This window comes from Schistocerca serialis, chromosome 6 (assembly GCF_023864345.2).
Source record: "Schistocerca serialis cubense isolate TAMUIC-IGC-003099 chromosome 6, iqSchSeri2.2, whole genome shotgun sequence".
In the NCBI taxonomy this organism is placed as follows: domain Eukaryota; kingdom Metazoa; phylum Arthropoda; class Insecta; order Orthoptera; family Acrididae; genus Schistocerca; species Schistocerca serialis.
This window is the reverse complement of record NC_064643.1, coordinates 681,869,576-681,894,338: the sequence shown is the minus strand read 5'-3', so window position 1 is coordinate 681,894,338 and position 24,763 is coordinate 681,869,576. Positions and strand designations below refer to the sequence as shown.

General features: G+C 43.0%; 1 protein-coding gene across 1 annotated transcript in view; it reads right to left on the bottom strand.

Moving 5' to 3' along the window:
* The window catches only part of LOC126484506 (maspardin-like), a 54,174-nt gene that overhangs the window by 8,914 nt on the left and 20,497 nt on the right, over positions 1–24,763 (bottom strand). Inside the window, exons 4-5 of the mRNA XM_050108042.1 lie at positions 17,311–17,431; positions 16,717–16,825 (exon numbers count right to left, since the gene is read on the bottom strand). Coding sequence (XP_049963999.1) covers positions 16,717–16,825; positions 17,311–17,431 — 230 coding nt within the window. The remainder of the gene's footprint in view (positions 1–16,716; positions 16,826–17,310; positions 17,432–24,763) is intronic.

Here is a 24,763-nt window from a genome sequence, read left to right as displayed (position 1 = left end):
GGAGATTTACCAAGTATATTCAAATTCCTTAATACAATAAACACATTTATCAACCAAACATTTTAGGAAGGTGCTCCTTGACAACATTAGGTAAGTGTCTCACTGATGATGGTAGCTTGTTATATAGCTTCATTCCTGTATGTTTGAAACAACTCTGAATCTTGTACTGTCTTGTAAATGTATGAAACAATTTTGGATTTTGCACTGTCTTGTAAATTCTGTTTTTAGTTTCATGGCAATGGACAGCTATTCTACAATGTAATATATGTTGGCAGAAAGAAGTCATATTTTAATATAAAGGGAAGATACAGTCAAGATGTTTAGATCTTTAAAGTGCTTTGTACATGATTCTTGACTCTTAATTCCTGCAACTGCTCTTGTAGCTTTCTTCTGCCCCATGAACATTGTATGAGCACCAGGAGAATTGCGCCATAGTTTTATTGCATATTGCAGGCGAAACAGGAAGAAGACGTAGTAAGAAGGCAGTATTAGTAGATTCCAGACTAACATTTTAAATTTACTTAACAGAAAGACCACTCTAGAGAGCTGGGTACATAATTGTTTGGTGTGGCTGTTTCAAGTCAGTCTGGGATCCAGGTGCATTCCGAGATGTCTAACAGAGTCAAAAATCATTTAATTTTTCATTTAGCTTGTGCAGGAAGAAGTACATAGTTTCAGTCTTGCTATTGTGGGAGATAAGCTTGTCATTGTAGAACCACATGACAGACTTTTCAAGCACTGCTTTTGTTTTCTTTTTCTCACATCTTCCAAGCTGTTATCCACAGTGATCAGGGTAGTGTCATCAGCTTACATATAATGGACTTGGGAGGCAAGGAAGTAGGCAAACCATTCATGTACACCAGGAAAAGAAAGAGTCCAAGCACTTAGCCTTTGACACACCTCTAACAACTGGTAGGGCATTTCACTGACATTTACCATAACCTCCTGAGTTCTCTTAGTCAGGAATGATCTAATAAGTGCCAGCTCATTATTCTTGATGCCATAGCACTCTAGCTTATTTATGAGTATTTTGTGCGAATCAGTGTCAAATACTTTGCTCAGATCTAGTAAGGCACAAGTGAATGAACTTTTCTCAAAACCATCAAGAATATGTGTAACAAGAGTTTCTACTGCATTTACAGCAGATAAACCAGGCCTAAAATCAGTGAGTGAAGAGGAAGTCTCTGGCAGCTGAAGCCAGACTGCGAGCAGCAGCACATGATGGAAGAGGCAACTGGGTGGTGGGTGTAAGGAGGAGACTGGGCTGGGGACGGGGAGAGAGAGCAGGGTAAGGTTAGCGGACGGAAGGTGCTGATTGTGGGAGCATACAAGGATGAGGTGGAGAGAGGGTAGGGCAGCTAATTGGAGTCCGGAGATCATATGGATGGGGATGGGGGGCACAAGTGTCGAGGAAAACGAGAGAAATAAAAAGACTGAGGGTGCAATGGTGAAAGAGAGGTCTTTGTAGTGCTGGAATGGAAACAGGGAGGGGCTAGACGGGTAAGGACAATGACTAATGAAGGTTGAGGTCAGGAGGATTATGGGAACTTAGGATATTGCAGGGAGAGTTTTTCACCACCAACACTACCAATCAGACTCAACTGAAGCACTATCATTACCCAGATCACTCAACATGCAAACAAACTTTAAATCCGCAGAAAGAACTGCACTCCACCACCTAAAAACTGGTCGTGACTATATAATCCTACCTACTGACAAATGCTCTGCCACGTCGCTTGGAACTGCAAGGAATACCTGACAGAAGGACTCCACCTGCTGTCAGATTCATCTACCAACAAACTCCGCCACAGTGACCCCATTCCAGAAATCCACCAACCACCCAGGACGTCCAATTGTGGGTGGTTACTGTGCCTCTACTGAGAGAATCTCTGTTCTCATAGACCAACACCTTCAGCCTGTTACCCGCAACCTGCCCTCCTGTATAAAAGATACCAAAAAATTTCTCCACCAACTCTCTACAGTTCCTGTACCTTTACTATGTGGTGCCCTGCTCCTCACTATTGATGCCAACTCTCTTTACACTAACATCCCCAATGCCCATGGCCTTCCGACTATTGAACACTACCTTTCCCAAAGCCTGATGGGTTCAAAACTAACAAACTCCTTCCTAGTTGCCACTATATCCTCATTCACAATTTCTTCTCCTGTGAAGGGATCACCTACAAACAAATCCTGGGTGCAGCTAATGGCACCCACATGGCACCATTCTAAGCCAACCTATTCCTGGGCCATTTAGAGAAATTCTTCCTAAGTACCTAGCAACCCAAACCCCTCACCTGGTTTAGATTCACTGATGGCATCTTTGTGATCTGGATTGAGGGTGAGGACACCCTTTCCACATTCCTCCAGAACCTCATCATCATCTCCCCATTCACTTCACCTGGTAACTCAACAAGTTACCTTTCTTGACGTTGACCTTCACCTTAAGATGGCTACATCAGTACCTCTGTACACATCATCCTACCAACCACCAACAGCACCTCCACTTCGACAACTGCCACCTTTTCCACACCAAGAAGTCTCTTCCATACAGCCTAGTCACCCATGGCCATCGCACCTGTAGTGACAAGCGGCCCCTCTTGAAATATACTGAGGGTCTCACTGAGACCCTCACAAACAATAATTACCCTCCCAGCCTTGGGCAAAAACAAATCTCCTGTCACCCACCACCTCCCAAAGACCACAGCCATGAGGCCACAGAGGAGCATTTCCCCCGCGACTCAGGACCACTCAGGATTGGAGCAACTTAATTACATTCTCTGCCAGGGTTTCGACTACCTCTCATCATGTCCTGAAATGAGAAATGTCCTCCTCACTATTCTTCCTATCCCTTCCACAGTGGTGTTCCGCTGCCCACTGAATTTATACAATATCCTTGTCCAACTGTACACAACCCCTGCTCCAATCTCTTACCTCATGGTTCATATCTCTGTAGTAGACCTAGATGAAAGACCTGTCCCATATATCCTCCCACCACCACAACTACGACCACCTACTCCAGTCTGGTCACAAACATCGTCTATCCCATCAAAGGCAGGGCTAGCTGTGAAACCAATAATGTGATCTACAAGCTAAGCTGCAACCACTGTGCTGCATTCTACATGGGCATGACAACCAACAAGCTGTCTGTTCGCATGAATGGCCACTGACGAAGTGTGGCCAAGAAACAAGCTGCACCACACTGTTGCTGACCATGGTTGGTTGGTTGGTTGGTTGGTTGGTTGGTTGGTTGGTTGGTTTAAAAGAGGGGAGGAAGGGACCGAACTGTGAGGTCATCGGTCCCTTGTTCCAGGCAAAATAATTACACAAGGGGAAGAAGAAAAGAAAGGAGACGTACAGCACAATAACAGGAGAGAGGAAGAACCAGAAGAATGACAGAAGGACAACCAAAACTACAATGGACAAAACAGGAAAAGAAAACCACAGAGAGAAGCAAGAAACAGTTATAAGGGGTAAAAACAAGCGAGCAGATAACCGGGGCTGGCCAACCACGAGAATAAAAAGGAAAAGCCAGCCACTCTGCGACATATTAAAACATTCACCCTACAGAGTGGAGAACATAAAGGGACAAAGGACATGCGCTACAACTTATATGGAAAGATAAAACCCACCATCACGTCAAAACGTAGAACTAAATTAGCCGATAAGGTGTTGTCGGCTAAAATTAATGGCAACGAGTCCAGTAACTGAAGAGTCCATCACAGGGCAGCCAACGAAGAACAGCTCACCAAGATATGGGTCGATGTCAGCCGGATGCAGCACAGACACTGAGGTGGGTCATCATGGTGCAGGAGGTAGCTGTGTGTCACGCAAGTGTGGCCAATGTAGAGCCGACAGAACTACTGTGAGGGGCCCACGTGGAGGACTGCCACACATTCATAGTCTCCTTAATGACATGCAGTTTGTTGTGCATGCTGAGGTTATGTCATTTCATCTCCCAAAGCCAAAAACCTTGCAGTGTAGTACTGAACGCAGGTCAGCTGCAGAGAATCTGATCTGCGTAAGTGGCTTGCATGTAGCCTGTTTGGCCAGCTTGTCTGAAAGTTCGTTGGCTGGGCTTCTGACATGACCTGGGGTCCAGACAAACACCACTCAATGACTGGACGATTCCAGGGCATGGATGGACTCCTGGATGGTCACTACCAATGGATGACGAGGGTAGTACTGGTCGATAGCTTGTAGACTGCTTAAGGAGTCCGTACACATCAGAAATGTCTCACCTTGGCATGAGTGGATGTGCTCAAGAGCACGAGATATGGCCACCAGCTCTGCAGTCAAAACACTGCAGCCATCTGGTAAGGAGTGCTGTTCAATATGTCCTCTATAGAGAAACACAAAGCCATCATGACCATCAGCCATCAGGCCGTCAGTGTAAACCACTTCATGGCCTCGGTACATGTCAAGAAACAAGGGGAATTGGCAGTGGAGAACCGCGGGGTTAAGTGAGTCCTTAGGGCCATGTGAAAGCTCCAGGCGAAGCCACAGCCTAGGTGTACACCATGGAGGTGTACGTGAATGGACCTCAAGTATAGGTGGTAAAGGCAAGGACTTCAGTTCGGAAAGACGGGATCGGACACAAACTACAATTAGAAGCCCTGAACTGGGCCGCCGATGCGGAAGGTGAACCGCTGTGGGTCGGTAAAGGGGATGGTGATTCAGATGTGCAGGAGGACTACGAATGTGTGCAACATGACTGACCAGAAGTTGTGCCCGCCTAACCTACAATGGAGGGACTCTGTCCTCCACAAGACGCTGGTCACCAGACTAATCCTAAAAGCTCTTGTTGCTAGGCGAATGTCACATTGGTGCACTGGGTCGAGTAAATGCAATGCTGAGGGCACCACCGAACCATAAACAAGACTCCCACAATCAAGGTGGGATTGAACAAGGGCTCTGTAGAACCGCAGCAGCGTAGAGCGATCTGCACCACAGTTGGTGTTGCTCAGGCAACGAGGGGCATTGAGTTGCTGCCAGCACTTCTGATTAAGCTGATGAAGGCGAGGAAGCCAAGTCAATTGGGCTTCGAAAATCAGTCCTTAGGATCGATATGTCTCCACTATAGTGAGTGGATCATCATTAAGGTAAAGTTCTGGTTCTCGATGACAGTACGATGCCAACAGAAGTGCATAACACACGAATTTGCAGTTGAAAACTGGAGCCCATAACTGCACCTTGTGGATGGCTCCCTGTAGGCACTGCTCAGCAACACCAGTACTGGTGGAGCAATATGAAATGCAGAAGTCGTCTGCATACAGAGAAGGTGGGACGAACGACCCTACAGCTGCTGCTAGACCATTAATGGGCACTAAAAATTGAGAGACACTCAATATAGAGCCCTCCAGGACCCCATTCTCCTGGATAGGGGGGGGGGGGGGGGGGGGGGGAGGGACTATGGGAGGCACCTACTTGGACATGAAAAGTACGAAGAGACATGAAATTTTGGATAAAAATCAGGAGCACGCCTCTGAGACCCCACTCGTATAATGTGGCAAGGATATGATGTCGCCAGGTAACGTCATACACTTTTTGTAAATCAAAAAACGGCAACCAGGTGTTGGTGTCTGGCAAAGGCTGTTCAGATGGCAGACTCGAGGGACACAAGATTATCAGCAGTAGAGTGATCCTGGCGGATGCTGCCCTGACATGGAGCCAGTAGGACACGTGACTCCAGGACACAACCCAACCACCGGCACACCATACGTTCCAGCAGCTTACAAAGAATGTTGGTGAGGCTGATGGGCCAACAGCTATCCACATCAAGCAGGTTTCTACCGGGTTTTAGCACTGGAATGATGGTGCTCTCCTGCCACTGCAATGGAAAGATGCCATCACACCAAATCAGGTTGAAGATGATAAGGAGGTGTTGCTTGTAGTCAGATGAGAGATGTTTAATCATCCGAATCCGATCTGGCCAAAGAGCTGTGTCAGGGCAATGTGCAAGGGCATCAAGGAGCTCCCACTCTGTAAATGGGGTGTTATAGGATTCACTGTGGCCTGTAGAGAATGAGAGGACTTTCCCTTCCAGCCGCCATTTGGGAGTGCAAAACGCAGGGGGTATTTCTCCAACGCAGAGGCTCTAGCATGGTGCTCAGCAAAGTGCTCAACACTTGCGTTTGCGTCTGTAGATAACACGCCATTTATGTTAACACCAGGGACATATGGCACCCAATGGTTGAGATATCTTTCCAAATATTCTGCTTCCGTCATTTGGTAAGTTGGTGAACACGGGCATGGAGCCGTTTAAAGGCTATGAGGTGCTCCAGGGAAGGGTGCCACTTATGCTGATGTAGAGCTCGCCGATGCTCCTTCATTGCTTCAGCGACTTCTGACGACCACCAAGGGACTGCCTTTCGCCGGGGCACCCTAAAGAGTGAGGTATCGTATTTTCTGCCACAGAAACAATTGTTGTTGTCATCTGCTCAACTATCACACTGATGTTACTGTGTGGGGGAGATTCAACGGTGACAGCAGAGGTGAAAGTTTCCCAGTCCGCCTTGTTTAAAGCCCATCTGGGCAGGCATCCGTGGGCCTGACACCAGGGCAGTGACAGGAAGATGGGGAAGGGGTCACTACCACACAGGTCATCATGTGCTCTCCAGTGGATAGATAGGAGAAGTCCTGGGCTGCAAATTGATAAATCAATGGACGAGTAACAACCATAAGCCTCACTGAAAGTGTGATGGCCCCAGTATTTAAGAGACAGAGGTCGAGTTGCGATAGTAAATTTTCGGCATCTCTGCCTTGGCCAGTAAGCACGTTGCCACCCCACAAGCGTTTATGGGCATTAAAATCTCCCAAAAGTGGGAAAGGTTTAGGGAGTTGATCAATCAGTACAGTTAATACATTCAGGGATACTGCACCATCTGGAGGAAGATATACATTGCAGACAGTTTTTCCTGCGTCGTCCCTATTCTGACAGCCACAGCTTCAAGAGGGGTTTGAAGGGGAACAGGTTCACTGCAGACTGAGTTTAGGACATAAACACAAACTCCACCTGATACTCGATTATAGTCGCTATGGTTCTTGTAGTATCCCTTATAGCCGTGGGGGGTAGGAGTCTGCATTGCCGGGAACAAAGTTTCCTGGAGGGCAATGCAGAAAGCAGGTGTAAAACTTGAGTTGCTGTACTTCAGCCAGGTGATGGAAAAAACTGCAGCAATTCCACTGGAGGATGACATTATCGTGAGGCTGGGAAAGCATGAAGCAAGCAAGGAAGCAGGTTACACCTCAGGGTCACCTGCTGCCACCGACTTTTTGCCTGAGCAGTCTATATCCATTGTGTCTGAGGGTCCGGCGAGATCTAGGTCCTTAGCGAATGCCAGAATCTCCACCTCATCCACAGACACAGAGTAGATAGCAGTGGTGTGGGTGCCAGAAATCCACCACGATCTCCAGCCTTTCCTCAAATCCTTATTTCTGTAAAATACTGTAGTCTGGAAAGCTAGGTGAATTGTGCTCTCCACAGCTGACACAGATGGGAGGTGGGGTACATGGCACATTGGGATGTGATGGACGTCCACAGTCTCTACATGTGACACTGGAAGTACAGTGGGAAGACATATGGCCAAACTTCCAGCACTTAAAGCATCAGGGGAGGGATATATGGCTTGATGTCGCAGCAGTAGACCATCAACTTGATCATCTTGGGTAAGGTGTCATCCCAGAAGGCCAAGATGAAGGCACTGGTGGCAACCTGGTTATCCCTCGGACCCCGATGGACAAGCCAGATGAGATGAACACCTTGACCCCTCTATATTGGAATGCAGCTCGTCGTCAGACTGTGAAAGAAGGTCGCTCAGGAATATAATACCCTGGACAATATTTTAGCTCCTATGGGGTGTGATGGTAACAGAAACATCCCCCAACTTGTCACAAGTGAGTAATGCCTGTGACTGAGCAGAGGATGTTTTTATCAGAACTGACTCAAAGCACATTTTGGACAAGCCCTCTACCTCCCCAAACTTTTCCTCCAAATGCTCCACAAAAAATTGAGGCTTCATGGACATGAAAGATTCCCCATCAACTCTCGTACATACGAGGTACTGGGGCGAAAAAACTCCACTGCCATTCTTAGCCTGGTGTTCCTACCATGGTGTGGCCAGGGAGGGTAACGAGTTTAGGTCATATTTCTTAGTGCTGAAGTTAGACTTTGCCCACTGAGAAACTGCTGGTGGCAGACCACCTGCAAGAGATGACGTACTACGCTTCATGGTGTGTCATCCGCCCTGATGCCAACCACTGCCACCAGGGGCCCTCCCCACAGGTGCCACCCAGCCTCAGCAAGGGCCACCTGGCAGGATGGTCATTACTGGGAGTCCCGATGCCCCAGGGAGATGGCCATCAACTCAATGGCATACATTGGGAGTTAACGGTGCAAGCATCAGCGGAGTGATCCCTGTGTTGTCAGGGGGCTACAACTGACAGGGTATATGGCGGCCTCATCACAACGGACTGGCTACCGCACTGGATATGAGGTGCTAAGAAGTCCATGTCATCGTCAGCACAGAAAATGGCACTGCATATTGCATGGTGGAAAACACACTAAGGAAGGTGTCCTCACCCAGGAGATGGAGAATGAACAGGACTGCAATGTGACGATGAAAAAGTGGGCTAAAGATCTCAATGCACGATGGACATGATGCACCATGTAAGGCGCCCTTCCCCAATTGGCTCACTCTTCGGGAAAATTTTGAAAGATTTATGTCAAACCCGACAGGAGAGCGTCAGTCAGTAAAGTAAGAAGGCCATCAATAATGTAAATTATTTGTTCCAGGATGGTGTTTGAGATGCCACAGAGACCTTCACTTTTTGAGCTAAGAGGGCTATTCAGAAAGTAGGGAACGTTTCCATCTGACGTTGCTAGGTGTGCACTGACAGTGTTTATTTTGGTATGTGTGAGCTCGGCAGCTCAGTCGGCATCCATCGATGACAGCGAGAACGTCTCTGCACATTTGGTTTTTTCAATATTTGAATTTGAAATGTACGCTGCAATTGAAAATCCCACCAGTTGTGAGGTGCGGTCTGTGATACAGGTTTTGTTGGCAAAAAACCTGAAACCTATAGACGTTTATTGTGAACTGTGCCAAGTGTACGGAAATAACGTAATGAGTGAATGTTCCATCCAGAAATGGTACATTCGGTTTAAAAAGGGCCGAACTAACGATTGTGATGAAGAGAAGAGTGGACGCCTGAGCATTGTGACAGATGATCTTGTCGCTAAATTGATGAAATGATTCATGAAAATCGTCGCTTCACAATAACGGAGCTTTCACTTTCTTCCATAAGCTTCATGGACTTTGTTGTTTGAAACTGTCACTCAAAAGCTAGGCTACCACCAAATTTTGTGCACAGTGGGTGCCAAAAATGCTCACAGAGCACCATAAAGAACAGCGAATGGGGGCAATGTTGACATTTCTGGAGGCCTATCACAAACATGGTGATTCATTACTGGATCGAACTGTAATCGGTGACAAGACCTGGATTAAACACATCAATTGCGAGAGAAAATTACAGTTCATGGAGTGGGGGGCAAACAAGGAACCCCCCCCCCCCCCCCAAAAAAAAAAAAAAAAAAAAAAAAAAAAAAAAAAAAAACTAAAATGTTTGCAAACCTTGTCAGCAAGGAAGTTGTTGGCACAGTGTTTTGGGATAGGCAAGGTGTGTTTCTTATTGATTTTCTCGAACATGGAGCAACCACGAATTCTGTCTGGTACTGTCAAACTGTGCACAGCCTTAGAACAACAGTTTAAAACAAACACCAAGGAAAGCTGATGTCCAAAATTTTCTTTTTGCACATCAATGTCCGACCTCATAGAGCAAACTGCACTAAAGAACTCCTTAATTCATTCAAATGGGAAATTTTCCCTCATCCACCCTACAGCCCCAGTCTTGCACCAAGCAACTTCCACTTGTTTCCCAAGATGAAGAACTGGCTTGTAATCCAGCACTTTGATGACAACATGGAACTCCAGGCAGGCGTGACTCACTGGCTGAAGTCTCAGGTGGCAGAATTTTACGACGACGGTCTTTCAAAGCTTGTCCACTGCTATGGTAAGTGCCTCAATGTGTTTGGTGACTATGTGGAAAAGTAGTACGTCAGTCGCTCTTTCAGATGTATATAATAAAATGTATTTCTTGTACTTCATTTTTTTTTAAATGCCAAAACGTTCCCTACTTTCAAACAGCCTGCGTTTGTGACCACTTTGTTCACAGTTTTGCAAGTAACCTGTCTCCATTTAAAAGATAAGTTATTTAGGTCAGATATGTTGTGGAAAGTACTTCCACATGATGCATCTTTCGTTGTGGAGATAGTAGGAGCTTCACACTTGGTGTTTATAATTAAATCGTTTAATATTTCTGACCATTTTGGAGTTTGTCTGTTTTTATGTTCTCTTGTTATTGTATTTATTACCTTCCATGCAGTTTTGAATTTGTTGCTGGAATTTTTAATGAAAGCATCATTGCCTCTCTGGTTTGCTCTATGTAACTTAGTCCTGTACTCCTTCCCAACTTTTGTGTGTCTTAGCTTCAGTTCTAGGTCACCAGTTTAATCATTTTATTTGGGGCAACAACAGTGTTTCTCAGGTTATGCAATTCAGGTGTGAACCAGTAATTCTGCTTGTGTTTGGTGCACCTTCTATTTTCACTTTTTTGGTTATTTGTGGGCAACAGTTTTGAACTAAGCTTGTTAGTATGTTAATGTTGTTGTTTTTGTTGTTGTCATCGTCGTCTTCATTCCAGAGACTGGTTTGATGCAGCTCTCCATGCTACTCTATCCTGTGCAAGCCTCTTCATCACTGAATAATTACTGCAACCTACATACTTCTGAATCTGTTTGGTGTATTCATCTCTGTCTCCCTCTACGAGTTTTATCCTCCACACTGCACTCTGCTACTAAATTGGTAATCCTTTGATGCCTCAGAACATGTCTTATCAACTGATCCCTTTTTCTAGTCCAGCTGTGCCACAAATTTCTCTTCTCCCCAATTCTATTCAGTACCTCCTCATTAGTTACGTCATCTACCCATCTACTAAACTTCAGCATTCTTCTGTAGCACCACATTCTGAAAGCTTCTATTCTCTTCTTGTCTACACTGTTTATCATCCATGTTTCACTACCATATATGGCTACACTACATACAAACACTTTCAGAAAATACTGAACTTGAATCTATACTCAAAGTTAACGAACTTATCTTCTTCAGAAATGCTTTCCTTGCACAGTGCCAGTCTACATTTTATATCCTCTCTACTTCGACCCTCATCAGTTATTTTGCTCCCCAGATAGCAAAACTCATCTACTACTTTAAGTGTCTCATTTCCTAATCTAATTCCCTCAGCATCAACCGATTTAATTTGACCACATTCCATTATCCTCATTTTGCATTTGTTGATGTTCATCTTATATCCTCCTTTCAAGACACTGTTCATTCTGTTCAGCTGCTCTTCCAGGTCCTTTAATGTCTCAGAATTACAATGTCGTTGGCAAACCTCAAAGTTTTTATTTCTTCACCGTGGATTTTAATTCCTACTCCAAATTTTTCTTTTATTTCCCTTACTGTTTGCTCAAAATACAGATTGAATAAAATTGGGGATAGGCTACAGCCCTGTGTCACTCCCTTCTCAACCACTGTTTCCCTTTTGTGCCCCCTCGAATCTCATAATTGCCATCTGGTTTCAGTACAAATCGTAAATAGCCTTTTGCTCCCTGTATTTTGTACCTGCCACCTTCAGAATTTGAAAGAGTATTCCTGTCAACATTGTCAAAGCTTTTTTTAAGGCTAGAAATGTAAGTTTGCCTTTCCTTAACATATCTTCTAAGGTAAGTTGTAGGGTCAGTATTGCCTCACACGTTCCAACATTTCTAGGGAATCAAAACTGATGTCCTTCGAGGTTGGCTTCTACTAGTTTTTCCATTAGTTTGTAAAGAATTTGTTGGTTGGTTGGTTGGTTTGGGGAAGGAGACCAGACAGCGTGGTCATCGGTCTCATCGGATTAGGGAAGGATTGGGAAGGAAGTCGGCCGTGCCCTTTCAGAGGAACCATCCCGGCATTTGCCTGGAGTGATTTAGGGAAATCACAGAAAACCTAAATCAGGATGGCCGGACGCGGGATTGAACCGTCGTCCTCCCGAATGCGAGTCCAGTGTCTAACCACTGCGCCACCCCGCTCGGTAAAGAATTTGTGTTACTATTTTGCAACCATGACTTACTAAACTGATAGTTCACCAATTTTCACACCTGTCAATACCTGCTTTCATTGGGGCTGGAATTATTAAATTCTTCTTGAGGTCTGTAGGTATTTACAAAAGTTTAACAGGATGTTTTATGATGCCTTTCACCAACAAAACTAATTTTCCCAATTAAATTTGGAGAAAAGAGAAACACTTGTGTGAACATCAAGTGCTCAGATGGAAAACCAGTTCCAAGCAAAGATGAATATCTTGCATTTGTAAGTGGTGAGACTAATTGTTTGGCTTGTCGTAAGTGTATTGTTGATGGCTAGTGTGCCAGTCTCTCGGGAATGGTACCAGTGTTACAGGAATTGCTTGAGCGCTTAGAATATTGTTGAGGGTTGTTTTGTTTTATGTCGGCTGCCGTGTTGTGCTATTTGTGTGCACCCTTCCCTTGTGTAAAAACAGACAAACAGTGAATATGGCTAAACAGACATTGCTTGTCAAACTTAGAGACTGAAGAACTCTTGAACTATGGCTCAGAACCTGACGATCTTTCAGGCGACATCGGCAATTTTTCAGAAGACGACGATGACTCACGTGAGCTGGAGAGCAAAACCTGTGCTGCTGACAGAAAATATGGTAGTGGGTATGAAGAAGCTAATGCACAAGTTTTTATTAGTCAGGTTTGTCATTCAGTTCAATAGCCTACCCTTCACAATGAATAGTATTATTTTGATGCACTCCCTGAATTACCTCTGTTTAAATGAATGAGTGGAGTTCAGGTACCTTTCAATACATTATCAAAAGAACTAGACTGCTTGTTGCTATTTTTTATCACAGCATGTTTCTAAAAGTAATGTCAGAGACAATTATACATGCTACTATTTCTGGACATTGCTGTCAGAACAGAATCAAACCAAAATCTTCATGGAAGCAAGTACGCAACTGAGTTAAAATTATCTCCGCCCGACAGACGGCAACGCAGAGATCGTCGGATGGAATGTAGGTACTTGCGGGCTGAGGTACAAGGACTGCAGTCTTGGCAGCTGCGTCAGCAGCCTCATTTCCTGGCAGACCCACATGACCAGGGACCCACAGCAACATGACATTGGTTCCACGAAGAGTGAGCAAGTGACTGTTTTCCTGAATCCGCTGCACTAAGGGCTGAGCAGTGTACAGTGCACATAGACTTTGGAGAGCTCTGAGTGAGTCTGAGCAGAGAACACAATTGGAAAGGCTGTGTTGCCGGATGTACTCTGTGGCCTGATACAAGGCGAAGAGCTCGGCTGTAAATACTGAGGGGTGTGCCGGAAGCCGATATCAAAAGACACGGGTGCCAATGACGAAAGCACACCCGACTCCATGATCAGTCCAAGAGCCATCAGTGTAGAAATAGGTACTCTTTCGAAGTTCCATATGTAGGTTGCGAAACTGGAGGAGATAGACTGAGGCTGGAGTAGTGTTCTTAGGAAGCGAATGAAGTCCAAGGTTAACATTGGCCGCTTCACAATGCCAAGGTGGTGAAGGGGTCTCACCCACTGGGTAAGTTGCACATAGTGTGAAGTTAAGCTGCCATAGCAAGTGGTGAAAGCCGAATCCAGGAGATAACAGAGAAGCGGGACGAGCCCCATACTGACGGTCAAAGGAATCATCAAAGAAGGAGGCATAGGAGTAGTGGCCATGCATGGCAGACAAACAGCATGCATACCTGCTGAGGAGAAAGTTATAATGGTAGGGCAGTGGTAGTTCAGCAGCTTCAACATACAGACTCTCAACCGGGCTGGTGTAAAAGGCACCCGTGGCCGAATGGATGCCATGATGGTGGATAGTGTTGAGACAGCGTAAGAGGGATGGACGTACAGACACAAAGAAAGCACCCATAGTCTAGTTTCGAACGGACAAAGGACCAATACAAACAGAGGAGACTAGTTCATTCAGCACCCCAGGAAGTACCATTGAGGACACGTAGGAGATTGAGGGACTGCGTACAGCGGGCTGCCATGTAAGAGACATGGGAGGACCAAGAGAGTTTCCTATTGAGCACGAGTCCCAGAAATTTTGTAGTTTCAATGAACAGAAGGGCAACAGGCTCAAGATGCAGAGATTGTGGGAAAAAACATTTGTGCCGCCAGATATTCATACACATGGTTTTGTCAGGGGAAAAGCGAAAGCCATTGTCAATACTCCAGGAGTACAGACGATCAAGACAGCTCTGAAGATGCCGCTCAGTGAGACAGGTCTGTGGAGAACTGCAATAGATGGCAAAATCGTATACAAAAAGAGAGTTGGAGATGCCTGGCGGGAAACAGGCCAATGTAGGATTAATGGCGATAGCAAAGAGGACGACGCTCAGGATGGAACCATGAGGCACCCAATTTTTCCGGATAAAGGTGTGACAAGGCAGAACCCACACGCACCCTGAAAACTCGGTCTTGTAAAAATGCCCGAAGGAAACAGGGCAGGCACCCAAGGAAGCCCCACATATAAAGAGTACAGAGGATACCAGTTCTCCAGCAGGTGTCGTAGGCCTTTTCCAAATTGAGAGACACGGCCAGTGTGGATTTTCTGCTACCCAAACGTGACTCTCACCCCGTCCTCACAGCTTTAATTCCACCAGTACCTCGTCTCCTACCTTCCAAACTTCGCAGAAGCTCTCCTGCATATCTTGCAGAACTCCTGGAAGAAAGGATATTGTGGATACATGGCTTAGCCACAGCCTAGGGGATGTTTCCAGAATGATGCAAGATATGCAGGAGAGCTTCTGCGAAGTTTGGCAGGTAGGAGATGAGGTACTGGCAGAATTAAAGCTGTGAGGACGGGGTGTGAGTCGTGCTTGGGTAGCTCAGTTGGTAGAGCACTTGCCCGCGAAAGGCAAAGGTCCCGAGTTTGATTCTTGGTCCGGCACACAGTTTTAATCTGCCAGGAAGTTTCATATCAGCACACACTCCGCTGCAGAGTGGAAATTTCATTCATGTTCATAGCTCTATTTTTTTAGATGTCACTAGCTCCAGCACAAATCATTACACTGTCCTTCACCTGACTTAATCATACCTGTTACTGCAAGTGAACTGCTAATGCACTGAAGTTTTTGAGAAAGTCCCTTCGTGTGGCAGTCTCCATGTACTTTGATTTTTTTTTTTTTTTTTCTTCCTCACAGAGTGAAGTTAATTTTTATCTACACCTTTTGTATATTTGCCTGGTTCATTACTCGCAGAGAGGTTTGTAGTAACAGTATTTTTCATTTATCTTCTTTTCAGCCTACTGTTCACATCAAGGATGAGAAAAACTATTTATTGTTCATTTCACTGCAGTTTTCTTCAAGATCAAGAGCATCAAATTTATTTGTGAGATGTAATATGTTCACACTTTTAAATTATAGCATCCTTCTTAAAATTCAGAGTTGTGGCCCACTTGAACCACCAAGAGCATTATTTGATTCATGAAATTCTGCATGAGGTTAAAGAACCCTCAGTCAACCCAACAGAGCTGCTACACACAGCAGACTAAGCCAAGTGGGGTATGCAATATTTTCAAGAGTTTGCCCGTTGATTATACACTTCAACAGCCATTGTCTTGTGGCAACACTTTTCGCCATTCTTACTATCTGGGCAGTTAAGACCTTTACAATCAGACAAACAAAATACTGAAATGCCAATCACAATGATGATTGCTGAGACATGTTCAGGTGTTCTAATTTGTCTAAACTGAAGAATGAATAGTGCTTATGGCGGAGAAAGTTGTCTTTCCAAGAAGAATGTTCCAACTGCCATAAAGGATGATTAAGAATCAGATTCCCATCGAGCAATGCAGTGCAACATGCTATGATTTGTGTAGATACTGTTTGTGTGTGTTCCTTGTGTGAGTTATTAGTTAATAATTTCTGTCTTCCTTATAATGTTGAACAGTTAGGGGAAAATGGGGACTCCCCAGGTCACTCTGGGCTCTGTGTTGTGGCACTGGTTTAAAAGGCACTGTATGGAAGGGTCGGTGTAACTATGAAGCAGCCTGCAGGTGCTGCTTGTGATGTACCACAGTAGAGAGAGTGGCAAGTCATCTGATCACTCTTCAATTTGCACACTGATTATATTACAGCATAGAGAACTGCCAGCAATGGTCAGTCCCCATCAACCTTGGGTATTCCTCAAGTGATGTGAACTGAAATGTCGGTCAATCATTTGCGTATGTTCTTTGATTAGTGTTACCTCAATTTGATAATATATTCCATTAGTTTCATGCTTCTTTACCTACTCAAGCAAATGTAATGAAAATTTCCTGGTGAATTTCTGGGAATATATTTTATATATGATTTAAATTATGGTGGCACTTCATTTATTTCATGTAGTAATAGAACAGACTGTTCCAATTGTGTGACAGTAACAACAGAGAATGATATCTATATCCAACATTCATTGCCACGAATCACACAAATGTTTTATACCAACTTTTAGAGTATGAACAAGTATACAAAAATCTTACCACTGTAATACTTTGAGATAGATTGATGGATGGAACTATACTTACTCTTTCCACCATGAAATCTATAGCATCAGCTATTCTGGAATCCACTTTATTTGTTGAAAAGTTGCCCATCACCATTTTCTTAAGTACAAGAGAAGGAAGCATCCAGAAACTGGAAAAAGCAAATAAGAATTTGATTTGAAAAAGGAACATGTGGTTAAAATTTTGACGAAAATGAATGTGCAGTCCAGTCAGACATTAAAAACTACATACATGATTGCAACAATTTTTTACTATTATAAACCTTCCAAAACTTACTACTATACTCAAGTGTTATACCCAAATCAGGTTGATCAAAGAGATTTTCCACCAAATAAAAATTAGGGTTCTTTATTGTCCCTTTAAATAATGAAAAGTAAGTTTCTATTTCCACAATAGTATTGTAACTGTAAAGCAGTGGATCAGAGTGTAAATTGCAACCACTCCCCTAAATCACCCCCCCCCCCCTTCCTCCTCAGATGCCTGACAATTTTGAACAACATATACTCTCAAATATCTAAAGCAATGTTATGCCCAAATATTGCACAATATTATATAGCTCTTGTACAGCTTTCTTTAAAATACAGATAAATCAGCAATACCCATTTGTTAACTTACATTGTTGCAGAATCACTATAGCTAAAGACTGATGTATCTGTAAATGTGTTGCAAAGTATGAGAGAAGCAACACGTGGGCACTGCACTGTGAATTCTGCAAACTTTTGGGCAAGAAATCCACCTGCAAATGAATAAATCAATTACATTTTTTAAAATGAAAGTCATTAACATGTCAATCTTGCCCTACAGCGTAAGCCTTTTCAAAGAGAATACATCAACCTATGGGATCATGCCAATCACAACAAAGAATATAAGAACAAACACACAGAATTATGGAAACATTATTGAATGGAAAAGTGAGAACAACATGTCAAGTGCCAACATGGTGAATTTGCAAGGAAAAAAGTAATTTTAATAGTGACATATTAATATCTGCTCTAAAGGATGAAAAGGAAGGGGGGGGGGGGGGGGGGGAAGGAAAACAGAAATTAAGAACAATTGACTATAAGTGAAAACTAATAGTACAAGGAAATTCTTACATTTAGAAGGCCTCTACACCATGCTTGTTGCTAAATAAAGCAAAGGAAGGAAATCACACCAGAATCCCTTCAAAAAACAGTAGCAGCAGCTTATACATTTGTAAATAAATACTACAAGTTATTCACTTTGTAATTAATAAATCTCTGTAAAAGACATACCATGAGGGTGAAATAATGTGAAAAAGAAGTATGGGCATGCAACCTGCAAAACCTGTTTTGCTTTGTGCAACAGCCAGATACACAGTCAGCATTAGGATTTTGTCCATCAACCAAACCACAATTTTCACTTTACTCAATAGTATGGCCATTTTTTAGTTATGTTTTGTTGTTGAGAGGTATTCAACATCCTACTGGCAATGCAATAAATACAGGAATTTATGTGCAAATAAAAGATCATCATACAACATCATACAGGCAGTGTAGTTGTTCAGGCACTGACCTTGGGAGGATGGAGTTTGTTCTGTTTGGCCATCCTGATTGAGGTTTCTCAATCATTTCAGGTAAATGCCGGGACTGTTCCTTCAGCAAAGATATGGCTATTTCCTCTCTTTTCGTCATAAAACACACTTATATTGTCTATGTCTATGTGTATTTTCAGCTATTTATGTTCACTATATTATGGCAAATCCTGTGCTAACGTAAGATGATCCCTGGATGAATAATTCAAATCTAATCAGACGTGAAAGGGAACAAAAGAATGCAATTAGAGCTATCAACAACACCATGGTTAAATACAATATTTGTCAACCAATACGAGAAAAACCCTAAGAGGTTTTTGTCTTATGCAGAACCAGTAAGGCCAGTATTACACTATCATATTTCTTTGTCAAAGTTGATATTCAAATATTTATATCAAAGAAATTTGATGGTGTAATAGGGAACTGTATCAAATATCGCCTGTTGTCAAATAAACGTAATCAAATCTAGGGCCTCGCCACAGATTTGATCACAACAGTCATTCATCTTCTGTTCACTGCAATGTGAAACGTAACCACTTGGAGTGCTGGCATCACTAAATCTATTTGACATCTCTGTAGTGTGTGCGTAAACATGCCTTATGAGTTGTGTTCCTTCAACTTTTTTGTAATTAATCTGCTTCAACTAGGGTGGGGGTTGAGCAAGGGTATGTTGATGGGCAGGTGGAATATGCTGTAGGCGACTTCATGTCCACAATCACAGCTACAGCCATCCACCTCTACATCTGGAAACATCCAGGCAGCGTTTCAGCAAGCCAGAAGAGAGGATGTGGTCACACTAAAATAAAAATTCTTTCTTAGCTTTCCAATCTACTTCGTCTATTTTTGAACTCTGGATGTCACAAGTTAAAAAGTGTTTCATCTGTTTTTTACTTTAATTTTGTAGTTGTTGGAACACTAATTCCATTAATTAAATTATTCAAAAATAAAAATAATGCTTATTGCCTGTATAGTGTACTAAACATTTATTTACCTTCACATACTCCCCTTTAGTGCTTTATAAATCACTTAACATGTTTCAGGAATTACTTTGGTTAATATGCAATGTGATATTTGAGTGCTGTGCTGTAAACTAGAGTAGCTCTCTCCTGTATCAAGAAATCACAGTGCCACAGTTTACCTGCCTTCTGCACAAACAGCATTTCTCAAGAGAGTATTCTTTTTTGTAATATGAGAAGTCACTTTACTGAGCAAGTACTGAAATACACTCCTCCATTTGTAAGTAATTTACATATTAGGAGTTGCAGCTCTCTTAACAGATTTTGCTGAATGTTTTTATTATCTTGACATAACACCCATGGCTTCATCCAAGTACACTATGTGATCAAAACTATCTGGACACCCCCAAAAACATACGTTTTTTATATTAGGTGCATTGTACTGCCACCTACTTCCTGGTATTCCATATCAGCAATGTCAGTACTCATTAGACATTGTGAGACAGCAGAATGGGGTGCACTGTGGAACTCACAGACTTCGAATGTGGTCAGGTGAGCGAAGGTCACGAGTTTCATAAGTCTGTATGCGAGATTTCCACACTTCTAAACATCCCTAGGTCCACTGCTTCCAATGTGATAGTGAGGTGGAAATGTTAAAGGACATGTACAGCAAAAAAGCGCACAAGCCAACCTCGTCTGTTTAGTGACAGAGCCCGCCGACAATTGAAAGGGGCTAATAGGCAGACATCTATCCAGACCATCACACAGGAATTCCAAACTGCATCAGGATCCGCTGCAACTACTACGACACTTAGGCGAGAGGTGAGAAAACTTGGCTTTCATGGTCGAGTGGCTGTTCATAAGCCAGACATCACACCAGTAAAAGTCAAACGACTCCTCACTTGGTATAAGGAGCATAAACATTGCAAGACTGAGCAGCGGAAAAACATTGTGCGGGGGTGATGAATCACAGTACACAATGTGGCAATCTGTTGGCAAGGTGTGGGTATCGTGAATGTCAGGTGAAAATTATCTGCCAGCATGTGTGGTGCCAACAGTAAAATTTGGAGGCGGTGGTGTTATGGAGTGGTCGTGTTTTTCATAGAGGGGGCTTGCACCCCTTGTTGTTTTGCATGGCACTATCACAGCACAGGCCTACATTGAATGTTTTAAGCACCTTCTTGCTTCCCACTGCTGAAGAGCAATTTGGGGATGGCAACTGCATCTTTCAACATGATCAAGCACCTGTTCATAAAGTACGGCCTGTGGCGGGGTGATTTCATGACAATAACATCCCTGTAATGGACTGGCCTGCACACAGCCCTGACCTGAATCCTATAATACACCTTTGGGATGTTTTGGGACACCAAATTTGTGCCAGGTCTCACCAAACGACATCGATACCTCTCCTCAGTGCAGCACTCTGTGAAGAATGGGCTGCCATTCCCCAAGAAACTGTCTAGCACCTGACTGAACATATGTCTGCGAGAGTGGAAGCTGTCATCAAGGCTAAGAATGGGCCAACACCATATTGAACTCCAATATTACGGATTGAGTGTGACATGAACTTTTAAGTCATTTTCAGCCAGGTGTCTGGGTACTTTTCCACCACTTTTCTTCCAAATACACCCACTATGCAATTGTGGTATTAGCAACTGGAGCACATAATAACAAGCTGTTGTCCATCATCTTGAAATTTGACGAAAAATATGATGACAGTGTAATACCACTTTTTAGCATCACCTTAAAGATCTTTGTACAACGTTGGCCTAAGTGGTCTGAAATCCTCTATTAATTCACGTAGGGAGCTTTCTGGCAATGAAATTGAAGGTAACAGAAAGAAGGCCGAATTTCTGAATTCAGTCTTCCAAAATATTTTCACTGGATAAAGTGTCTTAACACAGTCCCTCCTTTCAATTATCGTATGAATGTCGAAACGGCAGATACTGAGCTAACTGATTGGGGAACAGAAAAACAATTACACCTGCTCTGTAATGGAAAGGCAGCAGGACCAGATGAGATACCTGTAAGGTTACACACACATTATGCAAGAGAACTTGCTCCCTTTCTAAAAGCAGTTTATTGGAGACTGTTGGAGCAATGAAAGGTACTTAGCAACTGGAAAAAAGCACAGGCCATTCCCATTTCAAAAAGGGACATAGGACAGGCAGATACAATTATATGCATGTATGACTGATGTCATTCTCTTGTAGAATTGTGGAACATTTTATGCTCAAGAATTATGACTTTTTGGAGAATGAAAATCTAATCTATAAAAAATCAGCATGGATTCTGCAAACAGAGATCTTGCAAAACTCAGCTCAACCTATTCCTCCATGAGATCCACAGCACTGTAGACAATGGTGCTCAGGTTGAAGATGTGTTCCATGACTTCAGGAAGGCATTTGACACTGCCCCACACTGCCGTTTGATGAAAAAATTACAGGCTTACCAAGTATCAGACCAGATTTGTGACTGTATTCAAGACTTCCTAGAAGATGCAGTTCAACACCTTGCTCTTAACAGAACAAAATGAAACGCCTTGCTCTTAACAGAACAAAATGAACAGCTGTAAAGGTAATTTCCAAAGTTTGCCAAGGAAGTATGATGCAATCATTACTGATCACAAAGTATATAAATGATTTAGTAAAAAACATGGGAAGCTCTTTAAGACTGTTCACCGATGCGACTGTCTATAAGAAACTACTGATGCCAGAAGAGAGTATTGATTTGCAGAATGACCTACAGAGGATTGATGAATGATGCAGGTTCTGGCAGTTGACCCTGAGTGTAAGTAAATGTAACAATATGCATATATATAAAAAGAAATACACTACTGTACAACTACACTACTGAAGACAAATTGCTGGAAACAGTGAATTGTAAAATACCTAGGAGTAATAATCCAGAGTGACAAGTGGAATGACCACATAAAACAAATAGTAGGACAAGCAGCAGATTCCACACAAATTCATAGGAAGAATCTTAATGAAGTTTAACTCATACACGAAGACAGTGGCTTACAAGGTACTTGTCTGATCGATTCTGAAATACTGTTCATCACTCTGGGATCCTTACCAGGGATTACTGATGTAAGAAAGAGAGAAGATCTGTCAAACAGCAGCATGCATTATCAACATATAATATAGTCAGTGTGAGAGCATTACAGAGATGCTCAACAAACTCCAGTGGCAAACATTAAAAGAGAGTCGTCGTGCATCACAGAGGTGTTTATTATTGAAATTGTGAGTATGTCCTGATTTCTGAAAAGCTTTGACTCAGTACCACACTTCCACTTATTGCCAGAAGTATGATCATATGGGTTATCAAGTGAAATTCATAAATGGAATGAGGACCTTTTGGCAGGGAGGACACAGCATGTTATCTCAGATCACCACCAGATGTAGAAGTAACTTCAAATGTGCCCCTGGGAAGTGTGTTGGAACCCTTGCTGTTCATGTTGTATAGTAATGAGCTTGTGACAATATTAATAACAACCTCAGACTTTTTGCAGGTGATGCAGTTATCTGTAATGAAGTACTATCCGAAAGAAGCCACACAAGTATTCAGTCAGATCTTGATACCATTTCAAAGTGGTGAAAAGATTGGCAACTTACTTTAAATGTTCAGAAATGTAAAATTGTGCACTAAAACCAAGAAAACATTGTGTCCTATGACTATAATATCAATGGATCACTCTTTGAATCACCCAGCCCCTCCAATTACCAGTACCTGGGTGTAATGCACTGTAGGGATATGAAATGGAATGACTACATATGCTCAGTCATTGGTGAAGCAAGTGGCAGACTGTTAGAGTACTGGGGAATTGCAATCAATTTACAAAGGAGACTGCTTACAAATCACTGGTGTGACCAGTTCTAGAACCCTAATAACTGGTACAATGTGAGATGCCCCTGCCACAGACTTCATGATGGATTGCTGAATATAGACATAGATGTAGAAACTGATGTTCACCACTGGAATGTCACAAGATGAATGGAGCACAAACAAAAGTTTCTTCCATGTTGTTGTCGTCAGGGTCCCAGAAAAGGTGGTCCACCATCCTTGTCATTGTTAGACACCCAAAACAGAAGCAAAAGGTAGTGCAATCAAATCCAAACTGCAGTCCAAGGCATCAACAGCTTAACTGCTTGTTCGAAGATGTCACTTGTTTCACATGCCACTAACTGGATCGTCTTTGCATGTATATGCCTCGATCAGCAAGTGACAACAAAAGGCGCTAGTGTGCTACATGCTATCTTGCCAGTGCAAGCAAGATTGTGTGCAGCTAGAAATTAATGGAGGAATGGTAAAATTCCAGTCGAATACAGGTGTCTCCAATTTATGTGGAAACATAACACATTGGCTCTCCACAGCTGTGGTACCCTCAGTACAGAATGATTTGAAACTGCTGTGGCATCAGAGTGTAGTCCAAGCTAATTATAAAAATGTAGCTCAGCAACTAACCCTGCTGGTATTAAACTCTTCAGCAGCAACTAAAATATTTGACTTGGACACTTTTGCCCTTTTTGTTTTTCAAATTCTAGACCAGTGATTCTAGGTGTGACAGCAATTCCATTCAGAGAATTTGATATGTTATATGTGCAATATAAATAATATAACCAACAACAGGTTATACAAAAATCCCATGTATCCTTACAGTAATCAGCAGTGTTTAAGTTTTGTGTGAGTTTCTGTAGAGCGCACATCCAGCGTCTTTCGTCCTTCATGATGAAGTCTAAGTGAAACTTGTGAAGTATGGAAGTAATATCCACAGTGTGGTCTAAATGGAGGGCAACACTCCTAGTAGTAGTTTAGAAGTGTAATTGATCACTTTGAATTTGTGGTGATTTTAAGTTTAACATCAGTGCCCAAGCTAAAGTAGATCTGTAGCCCATTCCTAGGCCAGAAGAATTGTTGGTAAAACTGGTGGTGGTGGTGGTGGTGGTGGTGGTGGTGGTGGTGGTGGTGGTGGGGGGGGGGGGGGGGCAGGTGCATTTTCTCTGAAAGACAGATGCCGCCATCATAGTCTTCAGTCCAAAGACTGGTTTGATGCAACTTTCCGCAATACTCTATCCTGTGCAAGTCTCTTCACCTCTACGAACACATTTTCCTCCAATCGTAAATTCATCATCCCTTGATGTGTCTCAGAATGTGTCCTATCAACCAATCCCTTCCTTTAGTCATGTTGTGCCACAAATCTGTTGTCTCCTCAATTCTATTCAGTGCCTCCTCATTACATGTGTGTTCTACCCGTCCACGTTTCAAAAGCCTCTATTCTCTTCTTGTCTATGTTTCACTTCCATACATAGCTACACTCCAAACAAATACCATCAGAAAAGACTTCCTAGCACTTAAATCTATATTCAACACTAAATTTCTCTTTTTCAGTAACACTTTTCTTGCAATGGACTGTCTACATATTATACCTTCTCAATTTTGGCCATCATCATTTAGTTTTCAGTTCAAATAGCAAACCTCACATACAATTTTTAGTGTCGTATTTCCAAATTTAATTGTCTCAGCAACACTCCATTTAATTCAGCCACATTCCATTATC